This window comes from Salmo salar, chromosome 20 (genome assembly GCF_965601325.2).
Source record: "Salmo salar chromosome 20, fSalSal1, whole genome shotgun sequence".
Lineage (NCBI taxonomy): Eukaryota > Metazoa > Chordata > Actinopteri > Salmoniformes > Salmonidae > Salmo > Salmo salar.
Window position 1 is genome coordinate 64323890 of NC_138310.1, and position 22114 is coordinate 64346003.

Sequence of the window (22114 nt, forward strand, 5' to 3'; positions counted from 1 at the left end):
AGGATGCCATTTGGGACTAATCCCTAGTTGTAATGATGGTAATAGACTCCTTCCAGCTTGTAGTCTAGCTGTATAGTCATTTCTCTTCAGGACCAGCAGGCGTCAGCCCAGCCAGCCTCGTGATGTTGAAGACATCTTCTTAAGCATGCTTAAATCAGTTGTAACCTAACAACGACTGGATGAAAGGGTTAAAATGGCAGAGTATAGGTTGCTCCCAAATTACACCCTGTTCCCTATATAGTGCACTACTTTTGACCAGAGGGCCCTGGTCAAAAGTAGTGCACTACACTTTTAACCACTAGGCTAACTGCGGCTCCATGAAGATAATTATTTAGGACTTAAAGTGATTTTTAGATCAGTTAGTCAGCAGTGTCCGACTGCAAATTAGTAGAATTCGATCTCAAACGTGACCGTAGTCTATTGTGCTCATGATGTCACCTGTGTTAAAAATATGTTCAACTATCTATGGACATTTTCACATGCATATTATAAATATTGATCACGTGTCTGATTCTCCTGGGTCACTCAGTCCCCCCAGTTCTCCACAGTAATGCTGCTCAGAGTCAACTGTGCTAATGATGTGGTCGTGTGTGTTTTCCAGATGTGATTGGAGTGTGCAAGAGCGTGTCCGACGTGACCCGCCTCAACACCAAGAACAACCGTGAGGTCTCCAAGAGGACGCTCAACCTGATGGACCAGTCTGGTAAACTGGTGGAGGTCACCCTGTGGGGAGAGGAGGTGAGGACTGGGGGACAGACACTAGCACAGCCATAGATGGTCTATATGCGTCTGGACACAATGGGACACCCCTGCTGGATAAAGAGAGGATGAAAGTCACTTTCTCTCATGCCGGTGACATGCTATAGCACCTTCATTATGTGCTGTACACACCTGCATTAAGTTTGGGTCCCTGTGTCTTGTCAGCCAGAGCCCCAGGTAGGGCTCGCGCTCTCTCTCTCTGTGTTTAATAGAAGCTGATGTGGTTGAAGTCACTGAGAATACCCTGTCACAGTGTGATGAAGGAACTCACTCCTGCAGTTGATTTTATACGTGTCTCAGTGGGGCTATGCTTAGTTTGCCACCATTTCTTTCATTCTGACAAGCTACAGCACACTGTTCCCTCTGTTTGTTCTGCAGATATCCCCTATCCGGGGGCACTTGCAGAGGTACACAACATGTATAGTTTATAAAGAACAATAAGCTTTTGTAAATACAGAATTGCAAGAATATTTTTTTCCACTTTATTTTTCTCCCCCGGTGCTGATACTTTTGGGTATGTAGTGTATGTGAACACCTGCTCGTCGAACATCTCATTCCAAAATTATGGGCATTAATATGGAGTTGGTCCCCCCTGTGCTGCTATAACAGCCTCCACTCTTCTTGGAAGGCTTTCCTCTAGATGTTGGAACATTGCTGGAACATAATGGCCCCAGAACATGGTTCCTCCTCCACCAAACTTTACAGTTGGCACTATGCATTGGGGCTGGTAGCGTTCTCCTAGCATCCGCCAAATCTAGATTCGTCTGTCGGACTGCCAGATGGTGAAGCGTGATACATCACTCCAGAAAATATATTTCCATTACTCCCGAGTTCAATGGCTTTACACCACTCCAGCCGACGCTTGGCATTGCGCATGGTGATCTTAGGCTTGTGTGCAGCTGCTTGGCCATGGAAACACATTTCATGAAGCTTCTGACGAACAGTTATTGTGCTGACGTTGCTTCGAGAGGCAGTTTGGAACTCGGTAGTGAGTGTTGCATCCGAGGACAGACGATTTATACGCGCTACTCGCTTCAGCACTCGGTGGTCCTGTTCTGTGAGCTTCTGTGGCCCATCACTTCACGGCTGAGCTGTTGTTGCTCCTAGATGTTTCCACTTCACAATAACAGCATTTACAGTAGACTGGGGCAGCTCTAGCAGGACTGAAATTTGACGAACTGACTTGTTGGAAAGGTGGCATCCAATGACGGTGCCATGTTGAAAGGCACTGAGCTCTTCAGTAAGGCCATTCTACTGCCAATGTTTGTCTATGGAGATTGCATGGCTGTGTGCTCGATTTTATACACCTGCCAGAAATAGGTGTGGCTGAAATAGCCGAATCCACTAATTTGTGTAGTTTTGCACATAAAGTGTATATCATTGGTATCCTCAGTCAACCTACCTGTTCAATTTGCAGGCAGAGAACTTTGATGGCTCTGGGCAGCCCATCCTGGCCATCAAAGGGGCCAAGCTGTCGGACTATGGGGGCAGATCTCTATCTGCTTCGTTCAGCAGCACCGTCATGGTCAACCCCGACATCCCTGAGGCATACAAGCTGCGGGGCTGGTAAGTGTCTGTCTCATCTGGAGCCAAATAGCTTTAGGTTCTAACAGCCTCTGACTGTGTTATACAAGAACAGCCTGGGTATGTATGGAGCCACTATTGGGTCATATTTTGGTTTTAAAAGACCGGGAATGAATCTCTCACATCCTCTGCTCCACTGTCGAGAAATTTGAATGTTAAATATCAGATCCCCCCCCAAACCCTGAGAGGGGTGCGTGCTCTGGCTTGTATCATCAAGATTAGCCTACCTCCGTTAGTGAAGATGTGGGGGGGTTACTTCAATGAAGCTTTACATATGATTGCAAATCATTCTTAAACTGTGGAAAATGCCTTTTTCTTATCTGCCCTTCAAAAGAATCCACAAATGACATGTGCACAAATTTGTCTTTGATTGTGGTGATGGGAGCATTTGTGTTTTGATCACATTGACGGGGCAGAACATAAATATTTTATTTCATTAATGTCAATAACTAAATTCAAAATATATTTTGAAGTAACCCTAAAGCCTATATTTGTAGCCAATCTGTAAATGGCACACCCAACTACCTCATCCCCATATTATTACTTACCCTCTTGCTCTTTTGCACCCCAGTATCTCTACTTGCACATCTATCACTCCAGTATTAATGCTAAATTGTAATTATTTCGCCTCCATGGCCTATTTATTGCCTACCTCCCTACTCTTCTACATTTGCACACACTATACATAGATTTTTCAAATTGTATTTTCTATTGTGTTATTGACTGTACGTTTGTTTGTGTAACTCTGGGTTGTTGTCTGTGTCACACTGCTTTGCTTTATCTTGGCCAGGTCGCAGTTGTAAATGAGAACTTGTTCTCAACTGGCCTACCTGGTTAAATAATGGTGAAATTAAAAATAAAACAATTTTGTAGTTAAACCTAAAGCCTATATTTTATTGAAACAAATATATAGTGAATATAGGTGCAAGTTGAGTTTTGTATGTGAGAGTGGTTATTTAGAGAAAGGGGTAGTTGGTAGCACATCCACATGCAGTGGTTTAAGATGGCAGACACTATCACAGAGTTATCCCTTGAAGACCCCGCTGCTCCAGCAAAGCAATGGGAAAAATGTTACTATGACTCATATTTTCTTTGCGTTCTCTTGAGAATTCCCATTATTCATTACTTAAATAATGTTATTCACTGTGTACCATATCCCAAAATAAATACTCCGCTTTTCCAATCCCATATCTAGTTGGGAAGCTAGGCAGCAGTTTAGTTAAGTTGATATCAAAGCAGTGTCTTGTCAATGGCCGGCTAGAAGCATAAAATTGGAATCTTGTAATTCAGTGGGTAGAAGCAGGGTTTGAAAGGCAGTCTGCTAGATGTGTATGGATGGAGGAGGCAGGGTGATCACAGGGACCTAAACTTCTTCGGGATCGGTGTCTCTTCCACGGGACGCTTGAGCTAACGTAGGCTAATGCGATTAGCATGAGGTTGTAATAACAAGAACATTTCCCAGGACAAAGACATCTCATATTGGCAGAAAGCTTACATTTTTGTTAATCTAACTGCACTGTCCAATTTTAAAGTAGCAATTACAGTGAAATAATACCATGCTATTGTTTAAGGAGAGTCCACAATTTAGAACATGAGTTATTAAGGGACAGCCATTGCTACTATTTAACCTTCACCTCAGCTCTCTGGCACTTTGATTGAGCTGTCCCTCCTTCTTCTACATCCTCTCCTCCTCTTCTCCCACTCCTCCTCTCCCACTCCACTCTGACAACAGACCATGCCTGGCCCCCAGTCAGACATGGAAGGAAAAATGTCTCAAAAGTGGAGATTCAATCGATTCTCACCCAAGGTGCTATTTTATTTACCTTCCAACAGCAACACTGGCCCCACACTCCCCAGGGAAATAAGATGAAAGGAGGCTGAGGAATGAAAGGGAAGGAGACCCAATAACAATTTCAATTTATATTTTGGCACGTCCTGTGCGTCTTGACGTGCTCAAATTCCACTTCCCTGTGCCTTAGAAAAAAAAGGTTAGGCCACTGTAATTATTTTTGAGCGGATCAGAAGCCTTGATCTGCATAATGAGAGCAGTGAAATGTGACTACATAGCGGGAGGGTGAGAGTCAACAAAATATGCTCATATCTGCCACTTCATTGGGTGTCTGGGTTGTGGTGAGTTCTGATTACAGCTTTATCTCTCCCTCACGACTACCCTTTGAAAGGTTGTTGTCGGGTCACTGGATCTCAGACGTTTCTTGGAAACGGTTTTGGTATTATTTGTTTTTTCAGTATGCTAAACACCCTGTCCTATAAACATTTAATGGACTAAGCTATAGAGAATTGTTACTAGTTGGGTATTTGAATGATATTTGGCCATTTCAGAGGTCATTCCACGAACATAATGTGGTATTATATGCTTCCTATTCAAGATAATTCTCTACCATTTGTCTATGTGGAAGCCTGTCTCAAGCATTTTGCATTAAATCATATAGCTTGTTTACCAATATGGCATTGGATAATGATGTGGATGTAGTGGAGCGACTTTGCGAGAATCTCCAATGTTTCCGCCTGCTCACTTCAACAACGCAGGTGTTCCACTTCCTGCCCTCTGAGCTGTGTGAGCTTCCTTAATTTTCTCTGTCTCAAATGTCACCCTATTCCCTATATAGTGTACTACTTTTGACCAGAACATTATGGGCTCTGGTCGAAAGTAGTGTACTACAAAGGGAATAGGGTTTCATTTGGGATGCAGGAACGCCAGTCACTTGTCACATGGACAGCCAGCGATAACGAGCCTAAGTGTTGTTTTGTTTTCCAGTGCAAAGCCTAGCTGCTGTGGGATGATGCATGTCCTCAAGAACAAGTTGGCTCCTGCAGGTTTGCAGGCATCCATCAGTTAGGCCTGGTGAACAGTTCAGAGGTTGGTGATAGAGTCCTGACCTCAGACATTAGTCTCTGACTAATGGCAGTGACCCAACCAGAACATCTTATAGTATTTTTGGACGTTATTATACTGACCAAAAATATATATGCTAAAGTGTTGGTCCCATTTTAATGATCTGAAATAAAAGATCCCCAAAATTTTCACACAGCTTATTTTGCTAAGTTTTTGTGCACAACTTTGTTTACATCCCTGTCAGTGAGCATTTCTCCTTTGCCAAGATGATCCATCCCGCTGACAGGTGTGTTATATCAAGAAGCTGATTAAACAGCATGATCATTACACAAGTGCACCTTGTGCTGGGGACAATAAAAGGCCACTCTAAAATGTGCAGTTTTGTCACACAACACAATGCCACAGATGTCTCAAGTTTTGAGGGAGTGTGAAATTGGCATGCTGACTGCAGGAATGTCCACCAGAGCTGTTGCCAGAAAATTTAAAATAAGCGGCCTCCAACATCGTTTTAGAGAATTTGGCAGTACATCCAACCGGCCTCACAACCGCAGATGATCTGTAATCACATCAGCCCAAGACATCCACATCCGGCTTCTTCACCTGCGGTATCGTCTGAGGAGGGGGAGTCTGTAATAAAGCTCTTATGTGAGGAAAAACTCAATCTGATTGGTTGCGCCTGACTCCCCAGTGGGTGGACATGGCTCTCAAATGGGTGGGCCTATGCCCACCCATGGCTGCACCCCTGCCCAGTCATATGAAATCAATAGATTAGGACCTGTTTAAGTTGAATTCTTTCTATGAACTGTAACTCAGTAAAATCGTTGAAATTGCATTTTATATTTTTAAGTGTATGTCCATTGGCCTAAAGTATCTTTTTATTTATTTTTGTACTTTTTTTTGCTACTGTAGGTAGCGTTAGCTACCGCTAGTCTGCTGTACCTGCACCAAAACTCCAGTATTTGTCCTTCATAGTTTGTTCATCTTCTTTTTAAAAAGTGAGCCAACATGTTTTCAGCAAAATAAATGTATTTCACTGACTGATCAAAACAAATTTTCTCATGCTCTCTTGTCTCTCTGCAGCAGACATATAGTGAGCAATATATTTGGGACCTCAAATCGCAATAAAATCGCAGTGTTCAATCTCAATATAGAATCGTGAGAATCGCAATACATATCCCTGGCAATTCCCAGCCCTACATGATGGTCTGCTGTCTAAGGATGGAATAGACTCTCAAATATGAAGTAAAATGTTGTATTGAGAACAATGTATTTTTGCTTTTCAAGTAGTACGGAGCAATATGTTGACTAAAACTAGGTTAGTAGTGAATGAGTTAGTGATTTAGGCCTAGCACAACGGTGCTTGTTGAATACTTTCACTACTCTGGGAGAGAAGGATGTTGATCATCAGTGAGCCATGCTATCAGCAGTCCGCATCCCAAATTTCCCCCTGTTCCATATATATAGTGGATTCAGGATTCAATTTGGGGTGCTACCGATCTGTCCACAAATGAAGAGGCCTTTGTATGTGAACGTTTTCATCTCGCAAGCATAGAAAACCCAGAGCCTTTTACAACTGAAGAACAAAGGCAAGCTCTGTGAGCCTTTTGTCAGAGCCAATCTCTTAAAAACATTGTTTTGCAAAGTGTAGGTGTCTTAATTTGGTCATTTTGGCTGCAAACTCTTGGGATTTCCGTATCTATCTATCCTACCCTGGGTAAGCTGTTGACTGAAACCCATGCAGTGAATCAGTGGTTCTGCTCAGCCTATCCCTGTGTGTGCTGGACTGAATAAAACATTTTAAAAAAATGCCGCTCTCCCTTTTTAATGTCAGACTAATTAATCTTATAGAGAGAAACTGTTTTAATTTCCTCAAACAAGAATGCCACACTACGCAGCAATTATCTTGAGCCTTGATTTGGTTCTGAGCTCCATTTTTATAAATATGATTCCCTTGTCTTTGAAATAGACTTTACAGATTGCCATGAAATCTGTGTTCTTTTTTGGGGAGAATTTGAAATATGAACTATTGTGCATGAAAGAAACATGGATTTGTCTTTATAGACAGCATCAAATGTGATTCCTGTGGTGCTGCAGTAATTTAGGGCACTGTCTTAGCCCCACTCTATTGCATAATTTAAATGCTTAAAGATTAATTTAGCTAGATTAATTAAAGTGTTCCTTACTCAACTGGTGCTGTTTTTTCGTTGACTTTTTGCAACTTTTGTGCATGCTCATTTAGTGCCCTCATTATTTAGGCATTTAAATGATTCATAACGATAATTTATTTACCTTATCATAAACCACATCTACTTAATTATAGCTTAGTCTAGTCAATTACCCTGCTCTTCCCCAGTATCAAGTAACATACCCTGAAAATGCCTTGACTGCTCAGTTGCTATTTGGGAGGATTTAGATAAAATCCACATAAAATAAAATCTAATTTGTTTCTCTAATTTTGTGCTAATTTGTTTCATAAGCAAACGTGAAATGTTTCCCTGCTGAACCATCCGGTGCATACCGTAGCAGCCTTTGTCCATTAGATGGCATCACAGGCTTCACAGACACATCTGCAGTGCCTCCTGCTCTCCCTCTCTCCTCTCCCCCCTCTCTTCTCTCCCCCTCCCTCTCCCTTCTCTTTCTTCCCTCTCTCCCCCCTCTCTCCTCTCCCCCCTCCTCTCTCTTCTCTTTCTTCCCTCTCTTCTCTCTCTCTCTTCCCTCCCCTAGCTGTCTGCATAACTGTGTCTCTGTCTGTCACTCCATCTTGTCATTCTTCCTCTTGTTGTCCTATTGCCATTGCTCACTTAGTGATACTTGGCTACCCTCACTCTTTCTGTTCTGTGTTTTCCTGCAGTCACTGAGTCATCTGATCTCCCTTACACACTACAGACAGACAGGATGTGTCCCAAATGGCACCTTATTCTTTTTATAGTCCACTACTTTTGACCGGAGTCCTATGGGCCATGGTCAAAAGTAGTGCACTATATAGGGAAATGGGTGCCATTTGGGATGTGGAAATCCTGCTACCCACTAGTGGAGCTGCTCAGCTCACAGCAAAAATATATTTGTCCTTTGCATCAATGAATAAAATAGCATCAACGTTTTGAGTGCAGACCCTCTACTAATGAAACAGCGCACCAGTTAGTGATTTCAAGAACATTTTGATTGCCCTCCTTTCCTCTACTCACACACTGGAAGTGTGCTGTTGCTGTTCAGTAGTTCTGCCTAGCTTGTGCTCAATGCTCCAACATAACCATTCATATTTGTGATTTTAAACAAGTAGGTTAACTCTGTGGCTATGCTACTTGGTCTCTCCTCTTATTCCCTCTTTCTCTTGTTGTCAGTAGTTTGTCCCAGCTTTGGGGTGGTGTAAAAATACTTTAAAGTACTACTTAAGTCATTTTTTGTGGTATCTGTGCTTTACTATTTATATTTTTGACAACTTTTACTTCTACATTCCTAAAGAAAATAATGTACTTTTTACTCCATACATTTTACCTGACACCCAAAAGTACTCGTTACATTTTGAATGCTTAGCAGGACAGGATGCCCCTGGCTATCCATACATAACAAATGGTGCCGTCGGCTTGCTTAAAAGAAAGAATTTGAAATTATTTATACTTCTACTTTTGATACTTAAGTATATTTGAGCAATTACGTTTACTTTTGATATTTAAGTATATTTAGAACCAAATACTTTTAGACTTTTACTCAAGTAGTATTTTACTGGGTCACTTCTATTTGAGTGACTTTCTATTAAGTTATCTATACTTTTACTCAAGTATGACAATTGTGTACTTTTTGCACCACTGCAGCTTAGTTCCCTCCTGGCGCATGCTTAATCTGTCCTTTTTGTGAAATTAAAAACAGTCTTGTGATTCAGACAATTTGGAAATGTAATTTTGGAATAGAATACATGGTCATATTTACAACCCTGTTCCCATTGGTAATTACCTCATGTACTGCATCATTCAACTTCACAACTACAGAGAGTGAATGCTTGAGCAGACCTCATGGCTGACTAATCATATTTGCTGTATGTTGTCCGCCAGTCAGAAACTCATCATGAGCGCCATAGCTGGAGACAGGGAAGGAACAGAACAGTGCTTACAGAAGGGATCCTGTCATGCATAACTGCTCTTTCTCCTTCCCTCTGTCACATGCTCTATGTCATGTCTCCCTGCCGTCCTGTCCTGTCCTTGGCCGTATGGCTCATTGTGACGTGTGACGGGGTGCCATGCTATGCACATGAATCTGTTCTTTCCCTTTTCTTCTTGTTGTCGTCTCTCTTCGTTGGTTAGTCTCACTTCATCCACTCACTGCGCATCTCCCTGCCTGCCTGACAGTCCACTGTTGTACATCTTCTGCCAGCTCCAATTTGTCCTGATTTTAGTTTCCTTCATCAAACCCACTGACTTACTATACCCTGCCTGTTGTAGCGGTTTCCTACAGAACAATCTTCTGTTTGTCTGTCTTTACAGTCTGCGTTACATAGTCTCCTGGGTATCTTGCTTAGCATTTTGTTAATTATTTGTAGCTCTGTCAAAAATAACATCTTCAAATCAGATATACGTTAATGATCATCAGCTTACCTACCAGGAGTCTGGATCTGAAAACGCTATAAATGTTTAATTCCTTTCATTCTGTTCCAGCTTATTTCTCTTGGTGAAACACCAGCAGCTTCATGAAAGGAGTTGTTGTTAATCAGAAACAAATAAGTATTTTCAGGTGGACTTCAGAACTAGGTTGATGTTTTTTATGCATCAACAGCCAGGTGTCAGGCCCCCTATCAGTACGAACACCAGTAGAATTATAACAAAGCAGGAATGGTATTACAGAGATGAGGGAATAGGTGCCACAGGAAAGAATTGCACACATTTTTCGGTGGTTGGGTGGGAGAGGAAATTGGCAGAGGCCACAGTGGCCGGGCCACATGCTTGCAGGCCATTAATGGGGATATTTTCAATTAGTCATGCTTCCAAGAGCAAGTCCCGCTCACTGTATTTACAGCCCCTGTCCCCTCACCCCCCCACAGCGCTACACAATACCTCCTAGCAATAGATTACTCAGCTCTATTGATCTCTTGCACCATTCCAACCTGAGTGTTTATTTATTTATTTATTTTCCCATTTCCCCTGCTCTCCTCCCCCTATTCTCCATCCCTCTCTTCTCTCTCCTTCTCCCTTGTATTGTGTGAATCACCTGGAGGTAACGCTGAGTGAAAATTGGTTTCTGATTCCCCCATCACTGCTGTTGATTCATTTCACAGCCACTCTCTCTGCCACTCAGCCTGGTTTGCCCTCAGCACAGACTATTTTTGCGTCCCAAATGGCACCATATTCCTTATTTAGTGCACTATATAGGGAATAGGGTGCCCTTTTAGGATGCAACCTAGCTCAGCTTTGTCAAACAGGCATGGCTATGTTGGCCAGGATGGGTTTTGTTAAACCACTACTAGACAACAGACAATTCACTAGGCTACAAGACGGTGGTCTACTAGGCTACAAGACGGCGGTCTACTAGGCTACAAGACGGTGGTCTACTAGGCTACAAGACGGTGGTCTACTAGGCTACAAGACGGTGGTCTACTAGGCTACAAGACGGCGGTCTACTAGGCTACAAGACGGCGGTCTACTAGGCTACAAGACGGTGGTCTACTAGGCTACAAGACGGTGGTCTACTAGGCTACAAGACGGTGGTCTACTAGGCTACAAGACGGCGGTCTACTAGGCTACAAGACGGCGGTCTACTAGGCTACAAGACGGCGGTCTACTAGGCTACAAGACGGCGGTCTACTAGGCTACAAGACGGCGGTCTACTAGGCTACAAGACGGCGGTCTACTAGGCTACAAGACGGCGGTCTACTAGGCTACAAGACGGCGGTCTACTAGGCTGCAAGACGGCGGTCTACTAGGCTGCAAGACGGCGGTCTACTATGCTGCAAGACGGCGGTGTGCGAGGCACTAGGCTGCAAGGCGGTGCGGTGTACTAGGCTGCAAGGCGGTGGTGTGCGAGGCACTAGGCTGCAAGGCGGTGCGGTGTACTAGGCTGCAAGGCGGTGGTGTGCGAGGCACTAGGCTACAAGGCGGTGGTGTGCGATGCACTAGGCTGCAAGACGGCGGTGTACTAGGCTGCAAGGCGGTGCGGTGTACTAGGCTGCAAGGCGGTGCGGTGTACTAGGCTGCAAGGCGGTGGTGTGCGAGGCACTAGGCTGCAAGGCGGTGGTGTGCGAGGCACTAGGCTACAAGACGGTGGTCTGTGAGGCACCTCTATGTATTACACTTGACCTCTTTGTCTTTTCTGTTGAGATTGATGGGGTTGTTTCTGCAGTGACATGTTGACTAAAGGTGTGTGTGTTTAACCCTGTCCATCCAGGTATGACAAGGAGGGCCATTCTATGGATGGCCAGTCTCTGACGGAGGCGAGGACAGGTGGAGGAGGAGGGAACACCAACTGGAAGACCCTGGCTGACATCAAGACAGAGCACCTTGGACACGGAGACAAGGTTTTTTTGCTCACGCACACACGCCAGCACACACTCACACTCACATACTTTTTTGTAGACAAACATGTACATCAAACAGTCTAAAATATATTTTTCTTGACTTGATTCAAAGCAAGAATATTCAAGGACAAACTGAAAGACAATATCGAATACAAGCGATCTCTTCTTTGAAGGTGGGAAGTAGACCAACCTGCATTGTGGATCCAACACACAGCAGCATCTCTATCTCAGTCACCATGGAACACTGGAACCTTGTCACTTCATCCTGGCTTTCCAAGGATTCTCTTCTCTTCTCTTGGTTGGCATTCATGATAAGTCTTTAATCAGAGCGACTCATTAAATGACTGCTGCTGGATCCCAAGCTTATTTTTAAAGCAGAATGCTAGCTTGTTTCTGTCCAAAATGTGACCCTCTTCCCTACATAGTGCACTACTTTTGGCCAGGGCCCAATGGCACGCTATTCCCTATGGGACTTGGTCAAAAGTAGTGCATTATATAGGGAATAGGGTGCCATTTGGGATGCACCCTATGGTATTCTGATGATCTCCCTCTCATTAATCACCAACATAGTCGGTGTCCTCTGCTGCCCTTTCCCTACCTAGGTATGTGCTTTGTGACGTCACATTTATCTCCCATATTGATTGTGAAGATAAGAGTAGCTCCATTCATTAATCTTGGTAATGAAGTGATTGCTCTCATATAAGTCAAGTAATATATGTGCTTAAAATTTCAGCTTCTTATTTTCATTTTATGAGAAGGGTGGAGAGGTGTATATAATTCATCTAAGTTTATGGAAACTGATATGTTTCATATTTGTAATATAAAACTATATTATTTAATCCTGGGCCTTGGTTATTAACCTCTGTTTTGGGATAAGGGATGAGAGGATTTTAATTGGGTTTATTTGACTGACGTGTGAGGAGTGTTCTCTGGTTAGAAGGGCACTGGGAGAGAGGGGGGATCGACAGAGAGAGGGGATGATACAAAAGCTCAGGATTGACTGGGAGAGAGATGGAGAATCTAAATCAAAATCTATTTGTCACATGCGCCTAATACAGCAGGTGTAGACCTTACCGTGAAATGCTTACTTACAAGCCCTTAACCAACAATGCAGTTCAAGAAATAAAGTTAATAAAGTATTTACTAAATAAACAAAAATTTATAAAAAAAAGTAACACTAACGAGGCTATATACAGGGGGTACCGAGTCAATGTGTGGGGGTACATGTTAGTCCAGGTAATTTGTACATGTACAGTTGAAGTCGGAAGTTTACATACACTCCCCCCCCCCCCCCCCCCCCCCCCCCACTGTATTTGATCCCCTGCTGATTTTGTACGTTTGCCCACTTTCAAAGAAATGATTAGTCTATAATTTTAATGGTAGGTTTATTTGAACAGTGAGAGACAGAATAACAACAACAAAAAATCCAGAAAAACGCATGTCAAAAATGTAATAAGATTATTTGCATTTTAATGAGGGAAATAAGTATTTGACCCCTCTGCAAAACATGACTTAGTACTTGGTGGCAAAACCCTTGTTGGCAATCACAGTGGTCAGACGTTTCTTGTAGTTGGCCACCAGGTTTTTACACATCTCAGGAGGGATTTTATCCCACTCCTCTTTGCAGATCTTCTCCAAGTCATTAAGGTTTCAAGGCTGACGTTTGGCAACTCGAACCTTCAGCTCCCTCCACAGATTTTCTATGGGATTAAGGTCTGGAGACTGGCTAGGCCACTCCAGGACCTTAATGTGCTTCTTCTTGAGCCACTCCTTTGTTGCCCTGGCCGTGTGTTTTGGGTCATTGTCATGCTGGAATACCCATCCACGACCCATTTTCAATGCCCTGGCTGAGGGAAGGAGGTTTTCACCCAAGATTTGATGGTACATGGCCCTGTCCTTTGATACGGTGAAGTTGTCCTGTCCCCTTAGCAGAAAAACCCCCAAAGCATAATGTTTCCACCTCCATGTTTGACGGTGGAGATGGTGTTCTTGGGGTCATAGGCAGCATTCCTCCTCCTCCAAACACGGCCAGTTGAGTTGATGTCAAAGAGCTCCATTTTGGTCTCATCTGACCACAACACTTTCACCAGTTGTCCTCTGAATCATTCAGATGTTCATTGGCAAACTTCAGACGGGCATGTATATGTATTCTTGAGCAGGGGGACCTTGCGGGCGCTGCAGGATTTCAGTCCTTCACGGCGTAGTGTGTTACCAATTGTTTTCTTGGTGACTATGGTCCTAGCTGCCTTGAGATCATTGACAAGATCGTCCCGTGTAGTTCTGGGCTGATCCCTCACCGTTCTCATGATCATTGCAACTCCACGAGGTGAGATCTTGCATGGAGCCCCAGGCCGAGGGATATTGACAGTTCTTTTGTGTTTGTTCCATTTGCGAATAATCGCACCAAATGTTGTCACCTTCTCACCAAGCTGCTTGGCGATGGTCTGTAGCCCATTCCAGCCTTGTGTAGGTCTACAATCTTGTCCCTGACATCCTTGGAGAGCTCTTTGGTCTTGGCCATGGTGGAGAGTTTGGAATCTGATTGATTGCTTCTTTGGACAGGTGTCTTTTTTACAGGTAACAAGCTGCGGTTAGGAGCACTCCCTTTAAGAGTGTGCTCCTAATCTCAGCTCGTTACCTGTATAAAAGACACCTGGGAGCCAGAAATCTTTCTGATTGAGAGGGGGTCAAATACTTATTTCCCTCATTAAAATGCAAATCAATTTATAAAATTTCTGAAATGCGTTTTTCTGGATATTTTTGTTGTTATTCTGTCTCTCACTGTTCAAATAAACCTACCATTAAAATTATAGACTGATCTTTTCTTAGTCAGTGGGCAAACGTACAAAATCAGCAGGGGATCAAATACTTTTTCCCCCCCACTGTACACTTACGTTGGAGTCATTAAAACTCGTTTTTAAACCACTCCACGAGTTTATTGTTAACAAACTATAGTTTTGGCAAGTCAGTTAGGATATCTACGACACAGAATTTTTCCTGTTTACAAATGATTTCACTTATAATTCACTGTATCAAAATTCCAGTGGTTCAGAAGTTTACATACACTAAGTTGACTGTGCCTTTAAACAGCTTGGAAAATTCCATAAAATGATGTCATGGCTTTAGAAGCTTCTGATAGGCTAATTGTCATCATTTGAGTCAATTGGTGGTGTACCTGTGGATGTATTTCAAGGCCTACCTTCAAACTCAGTGCCTCTTTGCTTGACATGGGAAAATCAAAAGAAATCAACCAAGACCTCAGGAAAAGAAATGGTGACCTCCACAAGTCTGGTTCATCCTTGGGAGCAATTTCCAAATGCCTGAAGGTACCACGTTCATCTGTACAAACAATAGTACGCACGTATAATCACCATGGGACTACGCAGACGTCATACGGCTCAGGAAGGAGACGCGTTCTGTCTCCTAGAGATGAACGTACTTTGGTGCTAAAAGTGCAACTCAATCCCAGAACAACAGCAAAGGACCTTGTGAAGATGCTGGAGGAAACGGGTACAAAAGTATCTATATCCACAGTAAAACGAGTCCTATATCGACACAACCTGGAAGGCCGCTCAGCAAGGAAGAAGCCACTGCTCCAAAACAGCTATAAAAACGCCAGACTATGATTTGCAGCTGCACATGGGGACAAAGATCGTACTTCTTGGAGAAATGTCCTCTGGTCTGATGAAACAAAAATAGAACTGTTTGGCCATAATGACCATCATTATGTTTTGAGGAAAAACGGGGATGCTTGCAAGCCAAGGAACACCATCCCAACCGTGATGCACGGCGGTGGCAGCATCATGTTGTGGGGGTGCTTTTCTGCAGGAGGGACTGGTGCACTTCACAAAATAGATGGCATTATGAGGGGAAATTATGTGGATATATTGAAGCAACATCTCAAGACATCAGTCCGGAAGTTAAAGCTTGGTTGCAAATGGGTCTTCCAAATGGACAATGATCCCAAGCATACATCCAAAGTCAAGGTATTAGAGTGGTCATCACAAAGCCCGGACTTCAATCCTATAGAAGATTTGTGGGCAGAATTGAATAAATGTGTGCGAGCAAGGAGGCCTACAAACCAGACTCAGTTACACCAGCTCTGTCAGGAGGAATGGGCCAAAATTCACCCAGCTTATTGTGGGAAGCTTGTAGAAGGCTACCCAAAACCTTTGACCCAAGTTAAATCATTTAAAGGCAATACACTCAATTAGAATTTGGTAGCATGTGAACTTCTGACCCACTGGGAGTGTGATGGAAAAAATAAAAGCTGAAATAGAACCATTTATTTTCTATTATTCTGACATTTCACATTCTTAAAATAAAGTGGTTATCCTAACTGACCTTAGACAGGGAATTTTTACTAGGATTAAATGTCAGGAATTGTGAAAAACTGAGTTTAAATGTATTTGGCTAAGGTGTATGTAAACTTCTGACTTCAACTGTAGGTAGGGGTGAAGTGACTATGCATTGATAATAAACAGCGTGTAGCAGCAGTGTAAAAACAAAGGGGGGTCAATGTAAATACTCCGGGTGGCCATTTGATTAGTTGTTCAGCAGTCTTGTGTCTTGGGGTTAGAAGCTGTTAAGGAGTCCTTTGGTCCTAGACTTGGTGCTCCGGTGCTGCTTTTAACAATTTTTTGGAGGCCTTCCTCTGACACCGCCTGGTATAGATCCCCTGGATGGCAGGATGCTTGACCCCTGTGATGTACTGGGCCGTACGCAATACCCTCTAGGGCCTTACGGTCAGATGTCGAGCAGTTGCCATACCAGGCGGCGATGCAACCAGTCAGGATGCTATCGATGGTGCGGCTGTAGAACTTTTTGAGGATCTGGGGACCCATGCCAAATCTTTTCCTGAGGGGGAAAAGGTGTTGTCGTGCCCTCTTCACAACTGTCTTGGTGTGTTTTGACCATGATAGTTCGTTGGTGATGTGGACACCAAGGAACTTAACTCTCAACCCACTCCACTACAGCCCCATCGAAGTTAATGGGGGCCTGTTCGGCCCTCCTTTTCCTTTAGTTCATGATCAGCTCCTTTGTCTTGCTCACATTGAGAGAGGTTGTTCTGGCACCACACTGCCAGGTCTCTGACCTCCTCCCTATAGGCTGTGTTGTCGGTGATCAGCCTACCACTGTTGTGTCGTCAGAACATTTTATGGTGTTGGGAGTCGTTTGGCCACACAGTCGTGGTTGAACAGGGAGTACAGGAGGTGACTAAGCACGCACCCCTGAGGGGCCCCAGTGTTGAGGATCAGCGTGGCAGATGTGTTGTTGCCTTGTCTTACCACCTGGGGGCAGCCCGTCAGGAAGTCCAGGATCCAGTTGCAGAAGTAGGTGTTTAGTCCCAGGGTCCTTAGCTTAGTGATGAGCTTTGTGGGCACTATGGTGTTGAACGCTGAGCTGTAGTCAATGAATTGAACAACATTCTTACATAGGTGTTCCTTTTGTCCAGGTGATAAAGGGCAGTGTGGAGTGCGATTGAGATTGCGTCATCTGTTGATCTGTTGGGGAGGTTTGCGAATTAAAGTGGGTCTAAGGTTTCTGACATGATTGTGTTGACCAGCCTTTCAAAGCACTTCATGGCTACCGACATGAGTGCTATGTGGCGGTAATCATTTTGGCAGGTTACCTTCGCTTTGTTAGGCACAGGGACTGTGGTGGTCTGTTTGAAACATGTAGGTATTACAGACTTGGCCAGGGAGAGGTTGATCATGTCAGTGAAGACACTTGCCAGTTGGTCCGCGCATGCTTTGAGTACACGTCCTGGTAATCCGTCAGGCCCGGCAGCTTTGTGAATGTTGACCTGTTTAAAGGTCTTGGTCACATCAGTTACGGAGAGCGTGATCACACACATAAAAGGCAATTAGCTCGTCTGGTAGGCTCACGTCACTGGGCAGCTCGCGGCTGGGTTTACCTTTGTGGTCCGTAATAGTTTAAGCCCTGCCACATCCGACGAGCGTCAAAGCCGGTGTAGTAGGATTCAATCTTAGTCCTATATTGACGCTTTGCCTGTTTGATGGTTCGTCAGACGTCATAGCGGGATTTCTTATAAGCGTCCAGATTGGTGTGCCACTCCTTGAAAGCGGCAGCTCTAGCCTTGAGCTCGGTGTGGAAATGTACATGCGTTCACTGTGGGATGACATCGTCGATGCACTTTATGTTGAAGACAGTGACTGATGCGGTATACTCCTCAATGCCATTGAATGAATCCCGGAACATATTCCAGTCGGTGCTAGCACAACAGTCCTGTAGCGTAGCATCCGTGTCATCTGACCACTTCCGTATTGAGCAAGTCACTGGTACTTTTGCTTGTAAGCAGGAATCAGGAGGATATAATTATTGTCAAAGGAAGGGCAAGGGAGAGCTTTGTTTGCGTGTCTGTGTGTGGAGTAAAGGTGGTCTAGAGCTTAAAAATAAATGTATATATATATTAGGTATAAAGGATTTAAGTTTGCCTGCATTAAAGTCTCCGGCCACTAGGAGTGTCGCTTCTGGATGAGCATTTTCTTGGCCTTATACAGCTTGTTGAGTGTGGTCTTAGTGCCAGCATCGGGTTGTGGTCGAAAATAGATGGCTACGAATAATATAGATAGTGTGGTCTACAGCTTATCATGAGGTATTCTACCTCAGGCGAGCAATACCTCGAGACTTCTTTAATATTAGACATCGCGCACCAGCAGTTATTGACAAATGGACTCACGCCCCTGATCTTACCAGACGTAGTTACTCTGTCCTGCCGATGAACGGAGAAGCCAGCCAGCTCTATATTATCCGTGTCGTCGTTCAGCCAAGTCTCGTGAAACATAAGATATTACAGTTTTTAATGTCTTGTTGGTAGGATAGTCTTAATCGTGGATTGTCCAGTTTGTTTTCCAGTGATTGCACGTTGACCAGTAATACCGAGGGTAGTGGTGGTTTACCTACTCGTCAGCGAATTCTGCCAAGGCACCCCGCCCTCCTCCCCCCTTTTCTCCGTCTTCATGCTGATGACAGGGATTTGGGCCTTGTCTCGACAAAGCAGTATATCCTTCACGTCGGACTCATTAAAAAAAAAAGTTGTCTAGTTCGAGGTGAGTAATCACTGTTCTGATGTCCAGAAGCTCTTTTTGGTCATTAGAGACGGTAGCAGCAACATTATGTACAAAATTAGTTGCAAACAATGCGAAAAAACAAACAAAATAGCAGAGTTGGTTAGGAGCCCATAAAACAGCAGCCATCCCCTCCGGCGCCATTATACTAGGAGAGGGGGAAAATGGTAGAAAAGCTCAGGCTTGACTAACGGACACAGGTGGACTCGGGTCGTGTGAAGGACTGAGGTGTTGGAGAATGGATAGAGGGCTTTGGAGTATAGACAGGCTTGGGTCAAAGAGCATGTGAGAAAATGTCCTACCTTAGCAAACGGAGGAGAAAATGGGGCATGTTGTTCCAAATATATAGGCCTAGATAAATAATAGAAGAGCAACACTCGACTAGAAACCTATTTGTGGCTAAATCCCTACCTGTCTGTGTGCATGGAGGATGTTGGGGCATTGCTGTGGTGATTGGCTCAGTGGCTGGCTGGGCTTTAGTAGTGTTGCTCCTGGCTCTCGGTGATCTAGTCCTGGTTCTGCAGCTCTCCAGGGCCTGGTGTCACCAAGCCTCAGTATAGCGCTCTTATTGTTCTTTCTTGAATCCTGCCGCTCCTCACATTGTAGTGTATGGACACTATATAGGCTGACCAGTTACTTGATACGCTCCTCACATTGTAGTGTATGGACACTATATAGGCTGACCAGTTACTTGATACGCTCCTCACATTGTAGTGTATGGACACTATATAGGCTGACCAGTTACTTGATACGCTCCTCACATTGTAGTGTTATGGACACTATATAGGCTGACCAGTTACTTGATACGCTCCTCACATTCTAGTGTATGGACACTATATAGGCTGACCAGTTACTTGATACGCTCCTCACATTGTAGTGTTATGGACACTATATAGGCTGACCAGTTACTTGATACGCTCCTCACATTGTAGTGTATGGACACTATATAGGCTGACCAGTTACTTGATACGCTCCTCACATTGTAGTGTTATGGACACTATATAGGCTGACCAGTTACTTGATACGCTCCTCACATTGTAGTGTATGGACACTATATAGGCTGACCAGTTACTTGATACGCTCCTCACATTGTAGTGTATAGACACTATATAGGCTGACCAGTTACTTGATACGCTCCTCACATTGTAGTGTATGGACACTATATAGGCTGACCAGTTACTTGATACGCTCCTCACATTGTAGTGTTATGGACACTATATAGGCTGACCAGTTACTTGATACGCTCCTCACATTCTAGTGTATGGACACTATATAGGCTGACCAGTTACTTGATACGCTCCTCACATTGTAGTGTTATGGACACTATATAGGCTGACCAGTTACTTGATACGCTCCTCACATTGTAGTGTATGGACACTATATAGGCTGACCAGTTACTTGATACGCTCCTCACATTGTAGTGTTATGGACACTATATAGGCTGACCAGTTACTTGATACGCTCCTCACATTGTAGTGTATGGACACTATATAGGCTGACCAGTTACTTGATACGCTCCTCACATTGTAGTGTATAGACACTATATAGGCTGACCAGTTACTTGATACGCTCCTCACATTGTAGTGTTATGGACACTATATAGGCTGACCAGTTACTTGATACGCTCCTCACATTGTAGTGTTATGGACACTATATAGGCTGACCAGTTACTTGATACGCTCCTCACATTGTAGTGTATGGACACTATATAGGCTGACCAGTTACTTGATACGCTCCTCACATTGTAGTGTTATGGACACTATATAGGCTGACCAGTTACTTGATACGCTCCTCACATTGTAGTGTTATGGACACTATATAGGCTGACCAGTTACTTGATACGCTCCTCACATTGTAGTGTATGGACACTATATAGGCTGACCAGTTACTTGATACGCTCCTCACATTGTAGTGTTATGGACACTATATAGGCTGACCAGTTACTTGATACGCTCCTCACATTGTAGTGTTATGGACACTATATAGGCTGACCAGTTACTTGACACGCTCCTCACATTGTAGACTTTGTAGGTTACTTGCACACATTATTGTGGATTAATATAATTGTTTAAAACATTTACATGCTTTGGAAGAAAAAATGATTTCCCTAAAATCACATGGACACATCTGAAATCAGGCTACCTGATAGATAAATGCAGAAAATCGCCAATCAAAATAGACGTTCTACCACCGTGACCATGTTATTTTTGCAAATCCTTTTTGTTTCTGGTTTCGGCATATAAAGTTTGATGTGAAATCTATTTTTAAGATGTATACTTTCAGTTTTTCTGAACTCACTTCTCTCGCGCATAAGAGGGAGGCTACCGGTGCTGGCACATACGCAGACCTGTTTTTTTACACCTTTATTTAACCAGGCAAGTCAGTTAAGAACAAATTCTTATTTACAGTGACGGCCTAGGAACAGTGGGTTAACTGCTTTGTTCAGGAACAGAACAGCAGATGTTTGCCTTGTCAGCTCGGGGATTCGATCTAGCAACCTTTTTGTTACTGGCCCAACGCCTGCCTCCCCACCACTGGAACACTGATTAAGCTGTTTACATGTCCAAATAATTTGAAAGATTGCTCAGAAAACCAGGTGTTTTAATCACTGTATGCTTACTTTCAGTTTGGCCTTTTGCTGATGTTTTTTAAAATGAACATAGTAAAGTGCATGTAAACGTTGTCACTATCTCATTTTAGAGTAGGCAGTTGGCACTATATAGGCTAACCAGTATGAGCATTGCTGATTCACTAGTTCCTTTGACCTTGACCAGAGTCCTCCACACTATCCATTAGCCCCCTGTTGGGTTAAGGAGCTTTCTCCTGGCATTAGGCTGTGGTGTGGGAGGAGGAGGGGAGAGGAGAGGTGTGACCCAGGGCTCTAGTTCAGCCTGTAGTGTCTGTGTGTGCTGAAGGCTGGGTTTGACAGAGGAGCTGACTCGAGCTCAGTCTGTCCTCCTCGTACTGTTCACGCTCAGCCCGTAGAGACTCAGAGACATGGGGTCACAAGGTCGGCCCTCTCAAAGCCCTCCGCAAGTCAGCGGCAATTAATTGTTCCTGTCACAAAGTCTCTGTCAAAACCTCCAATTTACACAACACCGGCTTGCCCTGTCGACAGCGAATGGCTAACCCCGTCCACAGTCCGCTCCTTCCCGATGGCTTGACACTGCCTGCTTATGTAAAGCCTTGTGACAGAGACAGGAGAAAAACGTCTTCAGTGGTCTCATCTCTCTCTCTGTGGTGAGTGACATGGTAATTGCGGAGGTATTAACTTGGTTAATTAGTGCTCTTTGGGGAAGCTGCAGTGTGGGAAGGGAAATATGT

General features: G+C 43.9%; 1 protein-coding gene across 2 annotated transcripts in view; it reads left to right on the top strand.

Annotated features, from left to right (window-relative positions):
• Positions 1-22114, top strand: part of rfa1 (Replication protein A 70 kDa DNA-binding subunit) — a 44649-nt gene that overhangs the window by 9194 nt on the left and 13341 nt on the right. For both annotated transcript variants that reach the window (XM_014162782.3, NM_001141785.1), the window contains 3 exon segments: positions 602-738; positions 2177-2325; positions 11570-11699. In XM_014162782.3, coding sequence (XP_014018257.1) covers positions 602-738; positions 2177-2325; positions 11570-11699 — 416 coding nt within the window.